Source organism: Gallus gallus, chromosome 4, assembly GCF_016699485.2.
Source record: "Gallus gallus isolate bGalGal1 chromosome 4, bGalGal1.mat.broiler.GRCg7b, whole genome shotgun sequence".
Lineage (NCBI taxonomy): Eukaryota > Metazoa > Chordata > Aves > Galliformes > Phasianidae > Gallus > Gallus gallus.
Window position 1 is genome coordinate 68839036 of NC_052535.1, and position 25256 is coordinate 68864291.

The window sequence follows — 25256 nt, forward strand, 5'->3', positions numbered from 1 at the left end:
CTTGTGGATCAACAAATACTGTAACGGGAGCTGCTGAGAGAGTAATGTGCTTTTAAGTGCCCTCTTTTGCAGTGTGAAACTTCTGGGAGTTACTTGTATTGAAAAACTCACGAAAGTATTTGTCCCTTAAATAGGATATCCGGAAATTCTTTGGCGTTGTACCTCCTGGAAAGCGACAGGAGAGCGAGGCTGTGAAAAAGAGTGAGAAGATAAAAAACGGGGAAGGAGAATCGAGTGGGAAGAAGAGGGGAAAGGAAACGAAGGTCAGTGTTGCTTTCCTTATTTGTAAAGTGCTTCGTTTCTTGATTAAGCAGTTGTTTCTGTTGTTTTTTAAAGTCATAACTTTAAAAACTTGGAACAGCTTGAAAATCTGTTTGATTTACTTCAGTTGGTGTTAAACTGGTGTATTTACTATCAGTATAATTGTCTACTGTTTACTTGGAGCGTGCTGAACTTTGCTAATGCAGTTAGTTCCTCATCTCCTCTCCCTTGCCCCTCTTCCAGTCCCACTCACGAGTTAGCAAAAGATTGTTCTTAAAAGTAATGCTGGTAAATAAATAATTTCTGTCAGAAGTCGTTTTAAACTCATAGATGTATCTGATTAAAGGCCAGAAGGACCTATTTGCTGGTTGAGCCAATGAATTGTTTCTTCTAGGTGAAGAGTTCACCCAGTGAAGATGTTCCCAAACAAAAGCAGGCATACAAGAAAAAAAGAATAATCTATGATTCAGGTAAAGTTCACAATTTCAGAATACTCCTTTCTATCTTTTGCATAATGGTTGATCAGGTAAATGCTACATCTGACAGGAAGCTGTGCTTGGTTTGTTGTCTTTGGTAAATGCAATTAAAAACACTTTATAGGCAGCTCTGCTAGGGGAGGGAGGTATCTTTGAATGCGCCGGTGGTTTTTATTACTTCACTGTAATAATTGTTTGATAGCTAAAAATGATGGATGAGTGCAGTGTGTGCCTTGCATGTGCACTTCTAACAAAGCCTCTGTTTAAAAAGTAGAATAACAACTACTCCAAATAGCTAATTCTATTAAAATTCCGAATCTTCATGGTTATGAAGATACTTATAGATTTTCCTGCCCTGTTAGGATAAATAACACCCTACCCTGGATGCAGGTGACTGGATGTGTACTATACCTTTACAATTGCGGACAATGCATAAACATATTATAGGAGACTTTAAAAATACTATTTTGTATTTCAGGATGTGTCTGAGGCCTGCTATGTTTCAGTCCCGTAGTTTTAAATTTATCATATGGAACACATTTCATTCATTATTTAAAACGCTGATCATTATTTTCTAAAAATATTGTGAAATATAATAATAAGGAATACACCTTTTATAGCACTCATAAAACCAAGCAAATAGCAAGAAAAAAAATCACAACTAAGCCATGAACCTGTCAGATTAGTTAAATTAAAGTAGGATTTTCACATTTTTCACACACTGTTACATGATTCCTATCTGTGATACCACTTAATCTCTGGCTGGTTTCTGAACGTCTGTGAAACTGCCAAACAGATGGCAGGAGTTTCTGCAGTTCTTCCACTGAAGACTTTATCTTGAAGTTTTAGTGAATTGGTAGAAGACGGATTCTTCTGTAGAAGAGAAGGGATGACTCGTGTCTGTCAGAATGATGCTATTATAAACAGGCAAATGTGTTCAAATACGCTGTTCTACAATTTGCTGTATTTGCTGTATTATTACAATTTGCTGTAGGGAATAGCAGTAGAAATATTTCTATGTTTAGAGTTGGCGTGCAAAGATAACACATAATTCAACTGCTACCTTTAAATATTTGTACAATTTCACTTTAGTGCTGTTCTTGTCAGATATTGCTAATTTTTGCCCACTAACAGTAGGAGAAGAGAAATACAGCTCTGAGTTCATAAAGATGGAGAAGTTTTTTTTAGAGATAAAGTCAATTGGGCATAGATATTTTTTCAAATATATTTTTATATGCATTTTCTGTTATTGTGATTTTAATTATATATTAGGATTTAATGTGGAAAAAGCTAGGCTTTGAAGTGTAACTTTCTGTTAGACATGTTAGTTGTGTCCGCTGCTTCAGCTTGTCCTGCATACTTATTTGGATATTGGCATATATCATCTTCATTGGGATAGGTTTGTCCTCCTGGGAGCTTTTGGGATGTAGAGGATGTTGAGCTGAGTGGCAGCCTACCAGTGTTCTCCTGAGAAATCAAGGGATACAGCCTCATTATCTACTCTAGCCTGTTGATAGCTTTTTGAAATAGGTATTATGGAATAAGCCAACACAGCATAGTGCCTTCTAAGTTTAATCTGGCTAACGAATCTATGCTAAAGGTCCATTGTGATGAGATGTGGGTGGTTTTTTTCATTTTTATTTTTAAAACTTGATGTGGTAATCTGACAGTTGTACTCATTTTCGGAAGGGGTTTTAGACGGATACAGCCATTCCTAAATGTGTAACAATGTGTCCTTACACTTAACAAACCACCAAACAATTTAGAAGAATGAGGCTGCGCTCTGACCTTCCATACCTTTTTCTAACTCAGCTGATTGTATGTGAACACATTAACTAATGTTAGAAGATTTATTACTTAAAGTCTGTATTGTACATGGAAGAAATGTACATTTATGCTGTTGTCAAAATACAGATTCAGAAGAGGAGGTGCAGTCTGTGAAAAAAACCAAGAAGCCATCAGAGAAGAAAGCAGCTACTCCAAAACTTGGTAAAGTTCTAAAGCAGCATCCTGTTGTCTATGTTTCAGAGACAGGTAATGGAAATGTGACACTTCACGTGCAGTTGTATTGTGCAGTATGGTTGCATTATAGGGTTGTTTGACTGATGTACTCTTAAATACTTGTAATAAGACCTCATGTGGAGAACAAAAGATTGTTTTCCTTAAGCTAACGAAAAGCACTTAAGAATTTTAGTCTCCACTGTTGTAAAGAGCAGCCTAGTTCTGAGTAGTGATTTGAATTAGGCATGTGACTTCACAAGCTGGGATGTTTCTGTTTCGTAGCTCTAGAGGAGGCAGTTATGGATGAGGTGTCTATTTCATACAGTTAAGCTGTTCAGTAGCACATTTGGTGAAATGGCTGTTGATTACCATAAGTAGGCTTAAAAATCTGGATTTTTTTTTAAATTTAAGTTTGTGTGTGATTTTCAATGTCTTCAAACTTTGCAGAATATATCAGTGACTGCACAAAAAAACCCTTTTTTTTCCTCTTTTTTTTTTAAGCATTATTTGTCTGTTAGCTTCTTAGGAAGAACAAGACTTGGAAAAACCAGTGGTTAAAAAAAACTTGCATATGCCAGACATATACTGTGCTTGTCAGTCTTGGATCTCAGCCTTCTAAATTATGGAGCTGTTTTTGCTTTTTATGGGAATGAGTTGGTATAACTAACCATTAATTATAATTAGCCATTCTTGATCACTTGCAGGTCTTCTGTAGCCTTCTGGAAAAAATGTTTAGTGATTAACTGCTGTATTCTGAGCAGAACTTTTGTTCAGATTTACTCTTCTCTTCAGAAACTGTAGAATTGAACCAAAACTAAAATCTTAACTTAAGCTATAAATAATACCTTTCAGTGGAAAAGTAAGGACAGACTTTCTTTGTAAAATGATTGAGTATTAATTTGTTGTGGTTGTTTGTATAGTCATTGTTCCTTTGTACCACTTCTCAGTGTTGCTTTTTGTGTGATCCTTTCAGGTTTTCTTTGTTCTATCATGAAGCTGTTTTGCTTACAGTTAGTTACTCTTTCACATCATGCAGTTTCCTCTATTAAATTATTAGTAATTGTTTTCCCATTGCATTTTCTGTAAGAGATCTTTTGGTGGCACTTAAGGGTTAAGGCTGTATATGCAGGCAAAAAGAATTCAGTTATTAAAATTGTGACACTTACTAAGTTTCTCATTCCTGATTGAACAACACAGATTGAAAGTATCTTAAACTTGATTCAGTTCCTCTTTGTAAGGTAAAGACTAGTGTTCTGCTTCTGAATGGTCCACTGCTTAGAGCTGAGAGCTACTCACTTTAAATCTTATCTTATGTTCTTTTCAGATTTGCTTTTAACACGAGTATGTTCTTCTGCAGCTACTGTAACTTCACACTGATTTGTTGTAATGCAAATAAACTTAGGTGTTTTGATACCAAATACTGGTTAACATACTCAGATCACCTGTGCAAAAGCAACTGTAGTATTTCCTCAGAGTTACAACAGTGTATGGGTGGATTTTGGTCACAGGTATTTCTTATGTTTGCAGGGTACCTGCCTACATCTTATTACATGCTTCATCCAGTCTGAGTTTAGCTGAGGCTTTAACTATCAGGTATTAATGCGTTTGTTTTGTGCTCTAGAGATCTTTATTAGCTGCAGTACTTCCCCAGTATAGGTTCGTAGAAAGTGATTAAAGCCTGTGCAGACTTGAATCCAAACCTTCTTGGATAAAACATTTTTTATAAGTGTTAGGTTTCCAGTTCTTCTGTTAACCCCCTGAGTTTTGTTTGCTATGGCATCCAATTAGAGGTGTGACTCAGCTGGCTTTATCCCCCTCACTACCTCTTTCCTCCTCCGGGCTCTCTTCATAATCTCCGCCTCTAAGATGGATTGTGCTTATTTTACTCGTCCTAGATATTTGACCTGGCATTTAGCTGTACTGTGTCGTGTGTTGAGATGAACTCAATTTGCTAAACTATCCCAAACACTTTTCCCATCTTGTTTGTTCCTATCTTTTACTCAAAACTTAATTTCCTTTGACAGTTTTCCTAATAAATTATAAAGGATATTTAATAGCAATGGTCCAATAGCAATAGCAGAATAGATAAGTGATTGGATTCCTGGGGAATAAAAAGTGTTGGTTAGGTTTATGATGCAATTCTAGGTGGTGTAATCTAGCTTTTTTTCATAGGGATACCATGGGAGTGCTGGTCAAGGTTATTAGTGAAATCCCTGAAAACCATGGATCAAGGTTGCTCTTATCTGAAGACTCTTAAGTACATGCAAGGTTGACTTAGTCTATGTCTGAAACAATGTCTTCATAGTCTTGAGACTTAACTCTTGGATTTTGTTTATACTGGATCTGTGTAAGCTGTTTCTTCAGGTTATTGGAGTTTGGGAGAGATTTTTGTTGAGTGTGTGACACAGCTGTTTGCTTGGGATAAATATCTTTTAATAGAATAGGAGTATAGAAAAGACACTAATGGCATAGCCTTTGAGAAGAACATTGAGCTTGGAGCAACGTCCTCAGAAATGATTGAAAAAGTCTTCTGGGATTGTGTAGTCGTTAGGAACTTGATAATCAGTTATCTCACCTGATTTTTTGGATCTCATTGAAACTCCCTGTGATTACTTGAATTTCTTTTCAGATCTCCTGTATAACTTTGTGGGATACAGTTAATTCTTAAGTACTGTTGTAGGAATTACTTTCTGGTTTGTGTAAGAGTAGAAGAATTAACTTGTGAAGTTTATTTACTTATTCTAGAAAGGTAGAAAGTAAAGCAGGAGTAATTGTTCTCTGTAGTTCTGTAAGAAATGCTTTGTTACTGAAGCAAACTTAATGCTTATTTAAATTAATGATAGCCAGGGGTGAAGTGAAGCTATTCTGGCAGGTAACAAGGAGTGGGGGGGGGAGGGGGAGGAGGAGGAAGCCTGTCTTGTGGTAGAACAGTCCAGGGGATTGGGAAAAATCCAAATGTTTGTTGTACTTGTTAAATAGTCAAAGAGTGTTATTTTAAAGAAGTGTGGAGCCTTGGGTTTTGTTTGTGGAAGATGACCTGTTGTTATGATGCGATGAACCTTACCTGGTTTCATCATAAGTAGCTGTTTGGCCAGAATTGTGACTTCATTTGCTTTTGGTGAACAATAATCTTTCTTATATACTGTGCAACAGTATTTATGCATGTGTAGCAATTGCTTTGACAGTCTGAATATTGTAAAATACAATTTTTTTAAAGGCCTTATTCTAGATACTAGGCTGAATTTTTCATAAAGCTGGGAAGATGGAAGATGGTAGAAAGTGAGTAGGGTGGCAGGTTACTGGAATGGCATTCCTCAAGGATTAGACTATAGGGCAAAAAAAGCATAGCTTGCCACTGTGTTGGCTGAATATCAACTCTTCATACAGAGGATATCAGAAGAGAAGACGGAAGAAATTGGGTAAGTGCTAGTACTAGTCACCAGAAATCTCCCAAATCCAACCACTAGTTCAAAGTAGCAGTAGATAGTCAATGAATAAGCATGTTTCATATTGAAACATCTCATAGGGAAGTAAAAAAAAAATGCCACTTTTACTTTCTGGGCAATATATCCTTTTCTGGTTTTATGAAAGGTCAGTCAAACCTCAAGGGGATTTGACTTAAAATACATTTGAGGAAGGATAGTATGGGTTCTGGGAGAAATTCTATGGAGAATCAGGGACTGGCGTTGCAGAGGACAATGTAAAAAGTGTGTAGGAGCAAGCCCTGTGGAAATTAACTTAATTAGTTGCCTAGGTGCTCAATGTACTTCTTAAAACTTGATTGAAAAACTTCATTTTGCCTTGCATAAATTTGGGAACAACATAAGGGTCCTGTAATAATTCATAAATAACAAGAAGAGCATTTTTGTAAGTGTAAATGAATCTGACTTCTTCAGAGCAGTGCATTGTGTAGAAGGCCTCTCGCTTACAAGCTAGAACCTGAGGTCATAAAAGAGGCAGTACTTAGCAATGATTGGAGTAAATTTTACCCTTGACTATGTATAATTTTTCAGAAGATAAAAATCAGAACTTCTGAAGTTCTTCCAGTTCCAATTGTTTGCTTTAGACTCTCCCCATTTAATTTTTTTTAATACTTATGCGTTACTGTAAGCATGTTTTAACTATTCAGTATATTTAATAAAATCAGCCAGGTGAAGCTCACTACTTCACACTCTCCTTCGTGGGCTTTCTGTGACTGTCATGCTTCTTAAGATTCTTGTGGGCTTGGGAAAAGCATAGCATTTATGGAAATGACCATCTCCTTTGGATCTTCTGATACAGCCATTTAATAGGTGCTTTTCCAGTTCCTTTATAGTGCATATGCATTCATTGTGGTCGTTTGTAGTAGTTATTGCTGTGTTGAGTGCTAATAAGGTTTTCTGGAGTTAGTTACGCTCCTAGGCATTGAAGTTGCAATTTTTCTGTGGATTTTGAGGCTTACTGTTTAAAAAAATCTAACAAACTAGCAAAATTACTTTTAGAATTTGTAGTATCTCTTAAGGGGCGTGCAGTCCTTCTTTACCCAGTCAACTTGGAATAAAGCTATATTCAACAAATCACTGTGTTAAGAAAACAACAGAACATAATTTATTTAGCCTATAATAATGAAAGGGAACTTTCCTGGCCTCAGAGACATGGATCCTTTAAAAAAGTCTGCCTAGCTGTTAATATGTAGTTATTGCTAAGGGAGCTGAGAGTTGCAGTTTGAAATAGAGTATTATTTCCCCATTCTTACACAGTGACCTTTTACCTCTCCTAAGGTGTGGTTTCACATGAAGTATGTTTTTAAATAAAATTGTATTAACACTGTCAGGTTTTTGAAGAAGCTTTGTAGTGAAAACTTAGTTTTGCATTTAGGAAGTAGTATTACAACTCCTCCTTACTTTGTAAATCTCAGTCTTAAGGTTTCTGAGCACGTATTTGAGTTGTACCCGCTTGGATTTTCTTCAAGGTTCTTCCTCCATCTTGTTTCTTTGACAGCACTGAATGTTCTTATCATGCAGGTAACTTCAGACAATAAACCAGAACAAGAAGCTTCATTGCGTGGTGGGGACTTGGATCTGCTTTGGGAAAACAAAGACTCTTATGGTGTAACTAACCAGTTCAAGTGCATAAAGCTCTCTGTAATGAACTGGAAAGTGTTAATGGACTGATAACTTCTGATTGCATGCCAGGGTGATACATGCAGCAGTTTCTATGGCACTGTGCTTATTTAATTTAAAGGGAGATGCTCTAATTAGTGGTTTGCAGATTGTGTGGTGACGATCATTTATTTTAGATTTAAAAATATGTCAGAAGGCTGATTATTTTAAGGGCACCAAAATGTCTTACTAGAGATATATGTAAAAGCAGAAATGGGCATACTTGACTAAGAATTTCATTTTGGTATTTACTGAATGAAAGAGTTTCAATGGTTATATAGTCTGGCACTAAAGTATATAACTCAAATTAGATGTGGCAGTTATTCCATTAAGATTCTGGGATCCCAGAACCCTTTTTCCTTAAGGAACAATATAACAATTTCTTGAAATTACGTCTGATAATTGGAAAATCCCAACAGATGAAAATTGATTTCAGAGGAATGGTTCTGGTAGGCTTTACATTTTTATAACAGAATGGAACCTTGACATGTGGGTATAGGCAGAGCACTAACAGTTATGGTTTAAAGTACGTGTTTGTAGTACGTCTAAAAACAATTAGCTTGTTGAGAAGTGACATTGGAAATCTAAATGACTACACAGACCAGTTTTTGAAATATGGATTGGAACTACTGTGGTTTTAGATGGAGATGATAGAAAATACATTTTTAGGAGAGATGGATATCATAGCTTTCTTAAGGATTTACTTTAAGCAAAAGTTGAATACAAAATAGAGTCCTAACTAGTGTTGGGGCTGTTAAGTACTGATAAACGCGTGCTTAAAATAATAAATACAAGCATGATCTTATCCACCCTGAACTTCAGCTTGGCAGCTACCTACTGCAAGTTCTTTAGGAGAGGAGCTGTCTGAAGTCCTTGTGCAGATGTAGCACCACTAAAACTGTAGAATATCCAGGGTGTTGTCATCTTACACAAGTAGTGGAGGTATAGTGGCTTTTGGGAAGGATGCTATCCTCTAGCTGTGTATAGAAGGCCTTTATTTGATAGTCTGTAGACTTTTATGTTTAACATACATTTTTCCTACTACATACTGGTTACTCCTTGAATAGATGCACTGCTCGTGTTTGGAGTCGGCTTTAAAACCAAGCACTAACAAGCAGTTGCAGGTTGGCTGCAGGAATTAGTTAATTAACCTCGTGCTGCTGTAAAATGGAAGTCAGGTACATTCTAGTGTCACAGAATAGTTCTTAAACCCATCCAGGATGTAATGGTTATTGGTTGTTGCTAGGGCAGCTCGTTCTTGTAAATTACCTGGCGCAGAAGGGCCCTGCTTCGTGCATTGTGTTTGTATCAAAAATAATTAAGGGCAATCTCCTGACCGTCATGCACATCTGTTCCATTAATCACATGAGTATCTTTCTCTTTGTTACATCTACTTAATTTCCAGAAAACTCAATTAAGATACATGTCCTCAGTTTGCATTTGTGAGTCTTCAGAGGTAATGCTAGAAAAAACCCAAACCACAGGTGTGTTTGTTCTGGGTATGCATTCCTTGTATAGCACACACAAAATGTGTGGATATAAACAGAAAATAGTATCCTGATAGTAGTGTGCTCTGTACAAATGTTCTACGAGGTAAAAGTTGTTCAGTTGGTGATTAAAATTAATTCCCATTTCTTAGCCTGATTCGTGGGCAGGGACTTCTGCAATCCCATCTCAACTGTTCAGCTAGCAATTTCTGTAAGACAGGACTATGAAAATGCTTTTAATCTGCAATTGACCTATTTTAATAGCTGAATTCAAAACTTTCATCTTTGTTTTCCCAGAAATTGTTGTCTAGTTTCTATGAGTGAGAATGTCTTCCTCCCATCTTTGTAGCACAAAACTGGTCATATGGTGAACAACAGTGATCTGAGCAGTCCGGTAGTGGTGCTGGGGCTCCCCTAATACTTTTAAGGCTGTAAATTAAGTCACCTTCGTGTTTGTAAGGGAGCTGTAAGTGTACAGCTGATTAATCAACCATGCTGTTGACTTCTGTGGCAGTAGGCACGCACAAGCAGTTTGCTTCAAGGAAGAAGTGTTAGGGTGTTAGTGGAAAAGTTCAAGTTCTTACATGCTTGAGATAAGAGAGGGATGCCTGGGGATCAGGTAAACTTGCCATGGTTTGGGAAGTTCATGAACCTGGGCTGAAACCAGCCTGAGGACCTGTCTGATAAAGCATCTGTTGGATGCCACTTAGTGCAATCTGAGTGGCTTTGTTTCTTAATGACCATTTTAGTGTTCTTATCCATCTTTCTCTATTTACATTTATATGTGGCTGTCCCAAAGTGCTGTCTCTTCTTCTTGCTGAGCACTTGCAGTGTGTAAATGCTTCCAATTATGTTGTTCCTAGGAAGGACATAATTAAAGCAAAGCCCCAGTCATCCATGGTTCTTATTACTGGCATCATAAATGACTCAAATCCACATCCTTTTTAATTAAAAATTAATTATATTTACTCTACTTCCCGCTAATTGAGGCAGAGCAATATCCTGTTTTTTTTTTAATATTGCTATTTAAGTGGTTACAGGTGAATAAGGGAAAAAATTCAATGTTGCATGCAGATGATGTGATAGCAGTGGTAAATAAAGATTCTTTTCCAGCTTGGTAACAGTCTTTAGATTAAAAAAAGTTCATAGTCAACTGAGTGTCTTTTTCTCAAACAAGTGAATGTAATTATTTTGACATGAACTTATTTTAACTAATAAGTGCATTTTACTCCTGAGAACATATTTTCTCATTTAAACTAGAAATATTAAAAGAAGCAAAATATTTCTGAAACTGGGTTTGAGATGAGAGCAGTCTCACATCCAGACCTCACGCTGCTGTAGATGAGGTGCCTAAAGCATTTGGTGTCTGACTCTCCCAGATAGATAATAGTTAAAGTGAGCTAAATGGCAATAAAGGATCTACTGTTGCCTGAGCAAAATGTGTAATTGGGCTGAGAATAGTGAAGCTTTCAGAGGGACCTGGGCTTGAGTTTTGTCTTGCATACATTGCCTCATGAATTGAATTGGCTGAAATTCCATTTTCTGCTAGATAATTTTTTTATCTTCAGGCATTCTTGATTTAACCGCTGAACCCATTTCTTCCCTTGCAGTACTTTGCTCTATTTTTCTTCCTCTGAGCTTTCAAAGGAATAGTCAGGATCCCTGTTGATTTATGTCATGTGCTGCTTAGTAAGTGGCCAGGAGCAGGACGTTACAGCTGATGCCTAAAATGCTCAGGTTGCCTCCATCTATTGAGAAAAGGTGAACCAGAAGAGAAGATCTATAACTTGTTATAAAATAGAGATAGCAACCATGCAATGTAACTTAAACTTAGAGAAGTGGTAAAGGAAACAATCTTTTTTTGCGTGAGAAATATGGGAGTTTAACTTCGTGGCTGGAAAATGAACATATGGTAGCAGTAGTAATGTGAATTTAAATATAATTATAAAGCAGCTTAGAACATTTTTGTTCATGATATGCTGTGCAAGTGGTCAAAACATCTACATCTTGAGAAGTAAAACCAGACTTCAGTTAGGGGCATGCAAATAAGACTGCCTCTGTTTCTTTCCAGTCAGTGAGCCTTATTCCTTTTGTATTGTCTGTTCAGTTCAGGCCTTTACTTGCAGTTTGCTTCTTATGCCTTTTGCACTCTTGAATTCTTAGAAGATTTCACAAAGTGCTTTTATCACTAATCAAAAAGTTTGTCCAGTGCTGTTTGTCTTCTGTGGTGTTATATTAATCTGATTGTTTGGCAGTGGTATCTGTAGCTTTTTGTATGCTTCAGTGATAGGGTTTCATTTGTATAACTGTCAGCAAGGCTTCACAACGTGACACACAGCTATTTGAAGTCCTTGGTATTCCTTTTTTTGTTGATTTGACTGTGTGAAGAGTTTGGATCCAGAATGAATGGAAGACCATCAAGCTTTCTTTCTGTTTTTCACTGCTGGGAAAACAGTGTACTGACTATTATGGGAGAATCCTAAGGGCTAAAATTGAGTCTTGTTTTGAGTTCAGTGATCTGTGGGCTAATACTTACTGCTGCTGTGTATACTGCCTCCTCCACCCCCTGTGTTTGGTGGTGTCATTATTTTTATTAATTGAAAAATGGTTTTGTACATTGAACTCCTGTGTGATTCCTGCTTTCTCTGAAATGGCTGCATTTCTTTGAGATGCTTCTGGGTGTACTGGAAGGACAGCATGTTTAACTGCAGAAATACAGAGGATAGAGAATAGCTCCTAGAATCTATGACTAAGCAGAGATAGTTTAACAGCATGTTTTGCTAAAGGACTCACAAGGTGTGAGCAGGACTTGACAAATAACTGAGCAATTATTCATGCCCTATAATCATATGTGAAAATCTACTGTGGGTGCTTGTAAGTACAATGTTCTATTATTTTTTTTGTCCCAATACTAGTATATGAGAGTATGAAGCATATATTAGGTGATCTATTAATGGATACTACAAACCAATGAAACACAAAGCTAGATTTATTTTACGTGTGTTATTTCAAGAGTTGTGCTGTGCAGTTGGATGAGAGTTCAGATTTCAGTGACCTGTATTTCTGTTTATGTGCTACCTTATGTAAGAGGGGAAGGCACTCTGCAAACCATTCTAAATGAGAAGGAATGTGTTTATGCAAGTTGCAGACTTCTGTGGCTTTATTTTAGCAATCAATTTGTTCAGATTTAGCTATTCTATATAGATGCTAAATATTACATTATGGAATGTGACTATTTTTTTTCGTCTTTTGCTCCAAATCAACTTCTGAACACACCTAATATTTTCTTAGGGTCTGTGTTAATGCAACCTGACCAAAATAATTCTCTGGACGTTATAAGAACCACATGTCACAAGTAATATAATATTCTTCATATTTAGATGAAGAGGATGACTTTGTCAGTAAAAGAATTTCCCTGAAACCGAAGGAGAATGGGACATCAGCAATCAGTTGTCCAGGAACAGCTACAGTGAAAAAAGGAGAAGTAAAGCCACAGGCTAAAACCAAACTGCTATCTCCAGTGAAACTGACTCCCACCTCAGCTCTTGATTACTTTGGGACAAGAAGTGTCCAGCGATCAGAAAAGAAACTGGTAGCAAGTAAAAGGAAGGAAGTGAGTACTGATGGTGTTCCTTTAGGTTGCTGGTGTGTCTGAAGGCAGAACAAAATGGCTAACTTAATGACCTTCAGAAGATTCTCCTTTTTGTACTACTTAAGGTTACTTTTTCATAACCACTCAAGCGTAAGGGCAATTTTGACAGCATGTACAAGCATATCAAGTCTGCAAATGCAATTGTGGAGTGGTACTTCTATATTTGAGAAGACAGCATAAAGTTGGAAGTAGTGCTTTCTCTATTGCTTTTTCCCATGTAAGTTTTCTTAAAATATTAAAGCAGTTTTTTGAGAGGAGTGAACGAGAGAGGTAGCTTATAGTTTAGAAAAGGGTGAAGGTGGAGTGTGGGGAGTCTGTGAAGAGAAGAGGAATTATGTTTTCCAGAGCTTTATAGTGTATGTATTCATGGAATAACAAAGCATCAAAAAAAGTGTGGAGGAAGTTCAAAATTGATAGTGTAGTTGTTGTCTCTGTCAAGCTGACCAGCTGTGGTAGCTTTAGGGATGTTCAGTGCTGTTTGAAGAAATGATATACAAGCTACATCATGGTTTTGTTTTGAATAGTAGAATCTCTTGAAAACAGTCCTGGTTAAAAGTGTTTAAGTTAGGGAGCTAGGGACAGTATGTTGCATGTCTACTTACCAGTCCTTTTCTAGAAGTATACAAAATGAAATTTGTATGAAATGTGGGGAAACTGAACTGTTGGTCTTTTTTTTTCTTATAGCCTTCAGAAAGCAGAGACAGCACACTAGATGATGAGGCCATTGCTAGGCAACTGCAGCTTGAAGAAGATTCGGAGGTAAAAGCTGTATAAATCTGTTGCTATATGCCAGGGGCAGTTTGTTTAACTTAAAATTTTAAGAAATGAAAATAGACTGTGTATACTATAAATTACACGTGTATACACGCACCTCTGTTTTGATTGAACTCTTTCAGATATGTGCAAACATAGTGATTTTTATAGGCATTATTTCAGTTACATAAACAGAACCCGTCTCACCTATTTTCTGTCACTGCAGACTGTTTCTACCCATGCAGGTGTCTAAAATCTTGTTTGGCACACAGAACTCATTTTTTGCTTCCTCACAATTGTATGTGTTTTATTCCCTGAGGCAAATGTGTACTTGTCAGACATGTTGGCTTTACTCTGGGAAAATTGATTCGTTTCCCATTGGTAATATTGAGCATCCTTAGAAATAGATATCTTAGGTGCAAAACATGGTCTTATCCTTGGCATCCCCAGAGGTGCGATGAATCTGGCTTTATTGTATTGGAAAGTTAAATAATACGTTAGGAAAACTGAGGTGATTCTAACAAAAGCAACGGTTGTATCTATATCTCTGTAGTCATCTAACATATCATCAAAGGAATGTACATTGTCAGGTGTGTATCTGCCTCAGTCAGGTTTGTGTTTGGTAATCTCTGCCCTTCCCCTGTCTCACTGTAAACAAGGAAGACATTCCTTTAATCATTATGGGCACATAAAAACAGTGCCTGTGGCATATTGTTGTTATGAAGTCATCTGCTTGAATCTTACAATGTGGCATGTTAGACATAAGGATAGTAATGAAATGATTATTTATTGTTGTTTTTGTTGAAAAAGTGGTCAGTACTTATTTACAGTAATGCACATTGTATTAAGTAAGAGAGGTTTTCCCCATAGGGCCATGTTTGATAGAAGAGGTTACTTGAAGATCAGTTGAAACTGTATGTGTTGCATTCACGTTGCTATATGAAACAAACATCTGAAGGGACAGAAAATGTCTTTGAAAACAGATTGTATGGGCCTATTAATGTATCTGGTGCAACAAACTCAAACTCTAGTTTTGCACTAGTTATGTCATATCTGGAGAAACAGGTCATTCTGCAGTGCCACCTTCAGAAATTTGTTTGCACCTGGTAATCTGGTAGGGTGTACCACCCCCACCCCCCCTTCCAACCTATGTGCCATCTTATTTTAGATATTTTGTCTTGAACAGTAGAGATTTTTAAAAGATAGTAGAAGTGAAACTTGTCAAATGTGGATCTAAAACTTTTTCTCTCCTCCCAGCTGGAGAGACAGCTGCATGAAGATGAGGAATTTGCTAGAACTTTGGCAATGTTGGATGAAACACCACAGAAGAAAAAGGTTGAATTCTTTTTAAACTTTAGTTATTAGAAATTGTATTACTAGGAGTTATCTCATTGAGACACCTCATCTGTCTCTAAAATAATGAGGTTTCCACACAAATGCCTTAAAAATAGCATGAAAGTTATGTTCATTTTTCTTACACTTCCCTTGTGGGATTTCCTCATTCAGTAAGTTATGTTATTTCTAATAGAACAGCAAACACTATTATATCTTTGTGCTGTTTCTCTTGAAATGTAAATCTAAGTTATAGTTCTAATTAAGTATATCCGAACTGTCAGTGGATGCATCCAAGCTGTTTTGTCTCTTCTGTTCCTTCTATTAGTGGAGATCATCTGTGTCGTGACACATGTACCTGTCTGTCTGTAGGTTTCATCTTATAGTGAGTGGGTCGTAGAATCTCCATTGTCTGGCAAAAAGGCTTAATTACTGCCATACCACAGCTGAGACTAGGGGTTTAAGTATTGTTTCCATGTGTAATCTCAGTGGATGAAGGCATGTACCTGAAGTATGAGAATGGTTTAAGTACTTGAATGCTTATTATTTTTTCGTTCTCTGACCATTCACAGTTCATTATCTTGATCCAGATTTGATTTTTATGAATTTAGGAACTCCTAATGGATTTTTTTTTTCTGCGAGATAGTTTGTATAGTTCCAGAGGACAGTGAGCAGTCATCCACAACATGCTGAGATTTGCTTTTGAACCAGTCTCAGATCTGAGGGAATGTGTACACGCTGTAGACCATCACTCATTCATTTGAACAGGGATTGTGATAGAATGGATCATATTCTTTAGGTTTAAGTTTTACATTTGTCCCTGCTCATTTCACATAAATGGACTGCTTGTCTCTCTAATACCTGAAGTGAAGTGACACGCTGAAGACAGATACCTGAGATCAGCTTTAGCTCCTCTGTTTCCTGAGAACCAGATCAAGCAAAATGAGTCAAGGGCACAAGATGGTGAGAAGTGATGGGAGAGAAAGGGAGGAAGAGAATATGCTCCATCTTTAGAGAGAAGGAGCAAGCAGGGATCTTCAGTTTTATCTCTGACTCCAGTGATTGGATCCTAGTTACCCTAGCTTGTGGTGTGAGGCACAATACCACTTAAAGTACAGTAAAATAGTTCCTGCATTATATATCCAGGGTTTTGGAATTTAGGATAGCTCTTTCAGATATTGCAGACACTTCTACTAGTGCTACTACTACAAGAGTTGAAACGTATTGTAACCTGGAAGTTTGTCTTCTGTTTGAATTAAGGAACAATTATGTGTATGGCTGAGTATAGAATTTGCTCATCTGCTTGCCTTTGATAGTATTCTCACTTGTGGTAGGGATCAGCTTTTTTGTGCATGTCATTCAGTCTGATGTACTTAACAGTTGGAAAACAAAGGGTCTGGGCTTAATGGTGTTTTGCAACATGCATTTCTGACTGTTGCATCGTTTGTTTGCTTAGGCTCGAAGAGATTCAGAGGAGCAAACAGTGTTGAGCATCAAGAGCAGTCCTAATGTGACAGAAAGATACAAACAATCCCAAAGAGGTGGGCTTCTAATAGTATGGATTGGTGAAATGTTTTCAAACTTCAGTGTGTTCTTACCTATGTACTCTCACTCCTCTGCCTCTTTCAAGTGAAAGCAGCAAACTCAGCACACGAAGTAAAAGAACAAACTAAGTCTGAAAATTCAAAGGAGCCTAATTTACATCCACAATCATCTGATGGTAAAACAGCAAGGGCACTGACGGAGAAAACCTTGCCTTTGAAACCTACCTCAAAGCTTGTGGCTCTAAAACAGAAGGAGGAGACTACTAAAAGGGAAAGTGGCACTCAGAATTTACTATCAAAAGAAAAAAATGCTATGGGGAAAGAAGAGAAAAGAACACCCAAGAAGGAGAAAATTTCTCCCAAGAAGGCTGAGGTAGGAGCTGTTCATGTGAACGTAGTTGGCTTGGTGGAGCTTACAGGAAAACAATTTTCAGTTCTTATAGTATGTGTATCACTGTTGTGTCCAGATATTTTTTTTTTTGTATCTTTTGGATGACTTTTAAGAATTTAGAATCCTAGAATCATACTAGAATTGAAGTTCCTAGCAATTCTACAAATTGCACACTAAGATGTGCATGAACACTGAAAAATCAGTTAAGTGCTTTTTTCTCATTTAACTTCCTGAAAACCTGAGTAATGCAGAATTTTTGACAGCAAGTGAAACTTGGTTTGTGAGCATAGATGATTTTGTGAATGCTATACTTCTAAAGACACATCACTTCTCCCCTCCCTCTGAAATTTCCTGTTTCTGGGGTATATTTCTTATTCTTAAGGTGTTACACAGGAATAGAGTTGAGTGTTCTCTTAACTGTCTGATTCAGTAACAAGTTATTGAACATATTCCAACAGTTGTTGGCAACTTCAAACTGTACTTTTTAATCATTAAAAATACTTTTTTTTTTTTTTTGACATTTAAATAACAGTTGCAATTGGGAGAGGAAAGCCCGTAGTGTTTTGATAGGGCGAGAGGTAATGGCTGTGAGTTGCACTGGAGGAGGTTCAGGTTGGATACTAGGAAAAATTTAGTCTCTGGAAGAGTGGTGATGCATTGGCAAAGACTGCTCAGGGAAATGGTGGAGTCACCGTCCCTGGAGGCGTTCAAGAACCATATAGATGTGGCACTGAGGGACATGGTTAGTGGGCATGATGGTGATGGGTTGATGGTTGGCATTGATGATTTTGTGGTCTTCTCCAACCTTGATAATTTCATGATTTTTTGATTACCTGCATTAAATTTTTAAAAATAAAAAGCTTATATGACTTACAGTCTGCTTCTAGTATTTCTGCTTCTTACTATAGTGTAGATCTTGTCAGTAACTGATCATCATTCTGGAATCAAATTGGATGTTATGTGTTAGATGAACACATGTATGCTGAATACAGATAAAGATACAGAAAAGTGAGAATAAATGTTGGGTACAGTTCTTTAAATAAAACAAAGTATAACTAAAAAAACCCACCTCTCTCCACCCTAGAGGAAAAAACCTCACAACCTCCCCTCCCAAACAGCAACAAAAAATCCCATGGGCTTTGGTGTTACTTTTTAATAGATAAAAACAGGCATTTAATTTTTTTTATCTTTGTTGTGTTAAAAATTATTTACGCTGCGATCCTTGAGTTTTTCATTGCATTTTATTTATTTAATGAAAGTGTTTTTATATATACCATGTATTTATTTTTCTTCTGCCCAAGTCTATAAGTCCTGAGGACTCTGAGAAGAGACGAAACAACTATCAAGCCTACCGAAGCTTCCTCAATCGTGAGGGTCCGAAAGCTCTGGGTTCCAAAGAGATACCTCAAGTAAGCTTGGCTATAGGAGAATTTCTGTATGTAGAAGCGGTGTGCATCATAGACTTCTAGTTATAAGTGATCTAACAAACATCAACTACACTATTTGAGGTTTTTTTTTTAATGGGGGGGGGGGGGGGGGGGGGGGGGGGGGGGAAGGGGGGGAAGCTAAATGGAATGCCAAGTGGTGATTAAACGCAAGACAATATACTGAGAAATGAAATTCCTTATCTGGCTTATGAAGCCATACTGATGTAGAATAGTTACTGGCCTTCATGTTTGAAGTTTGCTGTCACTCCTTTCACTGACATTGCTGAACTTGAAGCACAAAGTGTTAGGGGTATGATAGGGTCGGATAAGCAACGTGTGAAGTATTGTTGAGGGTGGTTCCTTATAATAGTTTCTGAACTTCTGTTATCTATAGCTAGGTAGATTTAGGTTAATTTTTAAAATTTCATAGAACACTTGACATGGCAGAGATTAAAAAAAAAAAAAAAACCAAACCTCATGGTTGAAGGAGTATTTGTAGAACTGCATCATTGAATGGTATTTTCTATGTTATGGTTGTCAGGGAGCTGAAAACTGCTTGGAAGGCCTGACATTCGTAATTACAGGAGTTCTGGAGTCCATTGAAAGAGATGAGGCCAAGTCTCTGATTGAACGTTACGGAGGAAAAGTAACTGGCAATGTCAGCAAAAAGACAAACTACCTGGTTATGGGACGAGACTGCGGGCAGTCTAAATGTGAAAAGGTGAGCGTTGTGTCCGAGGGAAGTGGAAGCAAAAATAAATGATTTACTTGTGTTGACTTCTTTCATATCTCCTCTGAAAAGAGTGAGTATTACAAATGTGTGTTAAAAAGGAAAAGTTGCTCAGCATAGGTAGGATTTCAGTTTATTTTTATTTATCTGTACATATATTAAGAACAATAGCCTTCTCTTGTGTTTATTTTGTCTTCCTAAACGTAGCCTTTACTGCAAGGATTATGAAGTGAATTATGTAATTCTTGTTTACCTTACTCTTAATTCTTATTTTTGCCCCCAGGCATCGACTTTAGGGACAAAAATTATTGATGAGGATGGCCTATTTGATCTTGTTCGAACTATGCCAGGCAAGAAGTCCAAGTACGAGCTGGCAGCTGAAACTGAGGTTGGTTTGTTTGGTTATTCTTTTTTTGGATTGCAGGGTGCTTTGATCTTTTGTTCCCTTAACAGTAACCCTATCTGTGATTGTCAGCTTGACCTCAAAGGTAAAAGTATTGAAACTGAAAAACTTTGTGTGTTTTAAAAATTCTACTTTGGACTGATAAGATTTATTATAATCTTTTATACTCTGACATTGTTTTGCATGTTTAGGTATTTTAGGTAGCTGTCTGAGGGATTGTTCTATCTTCTTAGATGGCTTTAGTTTTTAGCAGTCTTTGTTCTTTGATTTTTGTATGGTACCCAGAGACTGTACTGGATACGTTAGAGCTGTAAGTAACCATGTGTTTAGATAACAGACTTAATCTTTTATCTAGAGCTTACTGTAAAACAAACAAACAAAAAAACCACCACCAACAACAAAAACAGTAGTAAAGATTTTACGTACAATTAAATCTAGCCTGTAGCTACTGCTAAAATGTTGTACAAATTCAGTTAGCTCTAACCTGTGTTATGTTTGGCATAGATATTGCATTGTTATTTTTGATGTGGCTAGCCATGAATTGTCACGTGTAAATACACCATTGGTGTCATCCCAAGAAGCAGCTCTGAGGTTGTACTAACCGATTGCTTTCACTCCCTTTTTGTTTGGGGTTAAATAACCTTCTCCACTTTATTAAGTGTCAGCTGCTGCAGTTCTCTTATAAGTGTGTACTGGAGAGGAGTGCTTCCCTTTTTATTTTTGGAAAACATGTTTCCTGGAAGTGTTCCTAGTGTTAATTTTTTTTTTAGTGTTGAAACTTGGAATTGTTGTTTGAGAGCTGCGCTTCTGCTTTGTACGTGTCTGGTGGATGGTCTGTTCTCTACAGCCTGACAGTCATTGCTTTCAAATTATTTCTTTTCGTAATACATCACATGCAGTGAGTAAGGGGAGTGCTGGAACTTGGACTGACCAGCATAATTCCTGCCTGTGTAGTGAGTTCTGCTACAGAGCCAGGTGGCATTGTGTTTAACAGTGGTTTATTTTCCAGAGAAGGTTCTTTGATTTACTCTGGGATATTTATCAGTACACAAGCTCCGTGACTTTCTTATGCATGCCCCTGCATATGTTCAAGCACAGCATGTTAATTAATTTATTTTTTTTAATTTTTGTCTAATTTTCCTAAGGCAAAGAAAACAGAGTCAAGACATAAAAAGACACCACAGAAAATTGAGTCTGGCAAAAGGAATTTTAGTCCTCTCAAAAGGGAAGCTGATAGGAAAAAAAGTAATCATACACCTGAAAAGGGAGGTCCCTTCAAATCTGTCAAGAAAGAAGCTACCGCCATTCAGAAGCTTAAGGACTTTGAACATCAAACTGTGGAGAAGAAAGAAGCCCCCAAACCTAAGGGGAACTTCGTTTCTGAGCGTAGTGAAGATAGAACAGAGACATTGCTATGGGTAGATAAATACAAGCCTGTGTCTCTTAAGGCGATAATTGGACAGCAGGGTGAGCAAAGCTGTGCCAATAAACTCCTCCGATGGCTCCGAAGCTGGCACAAGAATACCTCGGAAGATGGACAAGGTGGTGAGCATGGTTAACTTCTCTCTCTTCTTCCATCCCAGTTGCACTGCTTGGTACCATATTCTGGCAGGGGTCCTCTGTGACAGGAGAGCAACTCTACGCATCAGGAATGACTCTACATTCAGATGCAGGCTTTTAGAAACAGTTGAGCCTGAGCGTTTTGTTGAAGCAGTTGCTCACTTATCCCCTACTTCTGTCTGAAGATACTATGTGGTATTTTCTTAAGTGTGACTGTTCCAAAGCAGACGAAAGTAACCTAGCAGTAATATCTGTATAAATGGCCTCACATCCAGGCTATTCCATTCTTTTTCACCGAAAGAAATAGTGATCAATGCTAACCTGTCTGTACACGTGGGGAAAATGTGGGCTAGCAACATGTTTAGAGGGCTGGCTTCATGTGTAAGGGAAGAGGTGAATGGTTAAGGTTCTCTTGACAAGTAGCCGCTGTGATGTGTAGTGTGTAAACCTACAGACAACTTAAGCTTCGCTGCAGCTGTTGCAGGCAGTTGGTTTCTTCTGTGGTGGTGTTTCTTATGATATTGTCAGAAAATTGCTGAAATATTTCAATTGCCTTAATATTTCAGTTTAGAATCTTACCTAGTACAGTTTAAACTGCTTTTGCCCATATGCTTAGCATGCATGTATGCATGTATATTTTATTTTTTGATACTCATATCAAGGCCTAAATATGAAACTCCTGTAATAGCTGATATCTTCAAAGGTTTACATAAAATGTGCAGTTCATATATGTATGTAAAACCTACAATCTTCTTTTATAGCAAAGACCAACAAATCTGGAGGCAAAGATGACGGTGCTAGTTTTAAAGCAGCATTGCTTTCTGGTCCACCTGGAGTCGGTAAAACTACCACGGCTTCTTTAGTGTGTAAGGTGAGCCCTGTTAATTATTGGTTTTCAAATTGAAAAGTTGGTTCCCAACACTTTATTTTATACTGATCCTCTATACGGATGTGTGCAAGTGGTTGTTCCCTAAATTACCAGGTTCTGCTCCCAGCCCAGCTCGACGTAGACAGAGCAGGCTTAGAGGTGGCCCAAAGGTGGGCCACGATGATGGTCAGATGCTGGAGCACCTCTTCCATGAATAGAGGCTGAGGGAAGTGGGCACGTTTAGCCTGGAGAAGGCTCTGTTGTGGAGTCCTCAGCGTGGCCTTCCAGTGCTTAAAGGAGGGGGCCTACAGGGAAGCTGGAGAGGGTCTCTTTCAGGGAGTGTGGTGATAGCACTAGCGGTAATAACTTTAAATGGAAAGATTTGGATTGGATATTAGGGAGAACTTTTTTCTCAGAGGGTGGTGAAGCACTGGAGTTCTGGCGAGCTTTTTGGAAGTGCCTTTGGCAAACTTGTAATTTGTTTTTTTAACCTAACACAGATACCTTTCCCAGACTTGACTGTCTCTTTAGGATGAGAGAAATTGACAGAGTTGGGTGTCCATTTCAGAATCTGAATTTAGAAATTAGTCTTTGCAAACTCAGTGCAACACTGTGTTCCACTGTTTCATGGCAGCCAGCTCAGGACTCCGTATGGTGGAAATGCCTTTAAAGCTAAGTTATTAATAGAGATACTGTAGTGAGTTACAGATGATTTTGTTCTTAAGAACAAATCTCTCTCAAGAATTCTCAGAAAGATACTGCTAGCTTGCAAGGGTTTGGAAGAATTAGCAGCTATCTGGTCTTTTGTACTGGGAAATGCGGCTTAGCTGCTCTCTACAATTCAAATGTTAAAAATAACTTCAGCCTTTTCATTCTTTCCTCCCTCCCCCCATTCCCAGAGGCCTTCGAGCTTTGTGCCAACCCAAGGGTTGATAACCCAGAGCTGGTTTCCCTGGCTGTTGCTGCACCTGGAGCTGGGTGTGCTGACTTGAGCTGATTTCTGCACTCGTGCAGTCTTTCTGCTTCTGGTTTTTGCACCTAACACACACACGGCTGCTGTAGGTCTCTCTGCAGAGTGTTTAGCTCTGCTCATCAGACAAGATGAACAAAACTGGGTTACCCAAGCTACAGGAATAAAGCTGTGTGCAGTACCCTGCTGCAGCTCTATGTCTGTGCTGGGAGTTTGCTGATAAAGGAGCAGCTGGTTTATGTTCCTTCAGGGACTGCAGGCAGAAAAGCCCTGCTGTGAAGTGGTGCAGCTGTGGAAGGAGTAATGTATTTTGTAGCTGCTAAATAGTTAAAAGCTTTTCTTTCCATCAGCTTTCTGTGGGATGTGGCACTTTTCCTGACTCTGTGCATGAGATTTTGATATGCATCTGGAAATACTATGGAGTTTAGCCAGGCTTGGCTCATAGTTTCTGTCCACTGGGACAGTTCAGTTTTATCTTTCACAGCAAAATCTGTGCCTTTTTTTTGAGGGGGTGGGGTGAGAGGTGGAACACTTCTCTTTTTGGCATATCTATTCCGTGTTTGATTATAAGTATTTCTGGAGTGTGAGAATATAGTGGGATAAAGGGAGAAGGGAATCAAAGCCACGGATTAGATCTGGAAATAGTGTTGTAAAAGCTTTCTTCTTGAATTTTGAAAATACTGTTTCTAATTGAGTTGCTGATGTTCTTCACCAGTCTGTGTGGTCTCACTTTTCTGTGTGGTTTGTATGTTTGGACTAGGAACTGGGGTACAGCTACGTGGAGCTGAATGCCAGTGACACTCGAAGTAAGAACAGTCTAAAGGAAGTAGTTGCTGAATCACTGAACAACACCAGCATCAAAGACTTCTGTTCTGGTATGCCTGTTGTTTGAAGGAGGGCTTGGCTGTAGACCAGTTACAGGAAGGACAGAGCTTCCTTACTGCACAGTCATGCTAGGAATTGAATATGCTCATCACGTGGAAGTGATCAGGCTCAAATAAGAATGGCTTAATTTAGTAAGCTGTGCTAATCCATCCTCAACCTAGCATTAAATCCTGTTATTAAGAGGATAAATTGTTAATCAGCACCAACTACTGAAGGACTCTGCAGTTGTTCTTCTGTTGCCCAGCACTTAATTTGTGGACGATGACACAAGTTACAGACAGCTTTATTCTGTGAACATAAACTCCATGTCAGCATATTGGCAGAGCAAGGACAGAAGGTTCATCACTGCTTCAGTTGTCTAGGTTGGGCTTTCATAATGTGTAAAACATTGGGTAAAACTCTGAGCAAGACCCTATTTTATTCCCTTAGGAATAAAATATTGTGTTGCAATATCATTTTCTTGTCCATATTCATTTTCAGGCACATCCTCATCAGTTAGCGGGAAACATGTATTGATCATGGATGAAGTGGATGGTATGGCAGGCAATGAAGACAGAGGAGGGATTCAGGTGAAACTACTACAGTTATTAGCTAATGCCATTGCAGAGTGCATGCCATATTTCATGCCAATCTGTTGTCCTCAGCCGTGGGTCACAGTCCCTCCAGAGTATGGTTCACTGACCTGTTTTAGAAATGTATCTTCGTGTAAGAATTATGCAGTGATAGAGGGGAGGAAAGAAGACATCTCGTTTAAAAAACAAACAGAACTACCAACCTCTGCAAAACAAATGAACACACAGACCTTTTAGTAACAAGCTCAGGTGTGTGCACCATAGATGTTTATTCTTGGACAGGTGAATGTATCACAGGTTCTCCAAGGCTGATGTCTACCAGCAGTGGAAGGTTCTCAATCTAGTTTGGGACGGTTACTTTCTTCAGTAGACAATGGTCACTGCAGTACTTTGATGATGAAGAGCATAGCTTCTTTAGCTCAGATACAGGTATTTACCTTGCATGATCTGAAACTGAACTGAATTTCACCTCTGTTAGAACAGTCAAAGATTGCTACAGTAACTTAAGCTGAATGTACAGGGCTGAGCTATTTGAGCAGGGAACAGTCGCTCTTTTTACTTCTGCTTCTTCATTGCTTGTGGCAGGGAATAGTTGAAGATGAGTGCTCCCTCTGGGCACAGTCTGGGTCGAACTGGTCTTTGGCTTTATGTCAGTGCTACTGGAGCTCAAGAGAATAACAAGCAGAAAAAGTAGGAAAAAGGGGCAAAAATTTCAGTATGGAAATATAGTTACAGCAAGGAGCTAGTTTGTGGACTTCAATCTGAAGAGGATCTGATTTAAGGCAGGGACCGATGCTGCTTGA

The 25256-nt window shown here is 38.1% G+C and overlaps 1 protein-coding gene across 5 annotated transcripts in view; it reads left to right on the top strand.

Annotated features, from left to right (window-relative positions):
* Positions 1–25256, top strand: part of RFC1 (replication factor C subunit 1) — a 38070-nt gene that overhangs the window by 5585 nt on the left and 7229 nt on the right. For 2 of the 5 annotated variants that reach the window (XM_046940184.1, XM_015285650.4), the window contains exons 2-16: positions 135–263; positions 656–731; positions 2652–2771; positions 12747–12979; positions 13703–13777; positions 15029–15106; positions 16560–16644; positions 16734–17020; positions 18340–18447; positions 19007–19186; positions 19479–19583; positions 20744–21143; positions 21920–22029; positions 23757–23871; positions 24362–24450. In XM_046940184.1, coding sequence (XP_046796140.1) covers positions 135–263; positions 656–731; positions 2652–2771; positions 12747–12979; positions 13703–13777; positions 15029–15106; positions 16560–16644; positions 16734–17020; positions 18340–18447; positions 19007–19186; positions 19479–19583; positions 20744–21143; positions 21920–22029; positions 23757–23871; positions 24362–24450 — 2190 coding nt within the window. The remainder of the gene's footprint in view (positions 1–134; positions 264–655; positions 732–2651; positions 2772–12746; positions 12980–13702; positions 13778–15028; positions 15107–16559; positions 16645–16733; positions 17021–18339; positions 18448–19006; positions 19187–19478; positions 19584–20743; positions 21144–21919; positions 22030–23756; positions 23872–24361; positions 24451–25256) is intronic. The other 3 variants (NM_001006456.2, XM_015285652.4, XM_040699020.2) reach the window with 3 other exon arrangements.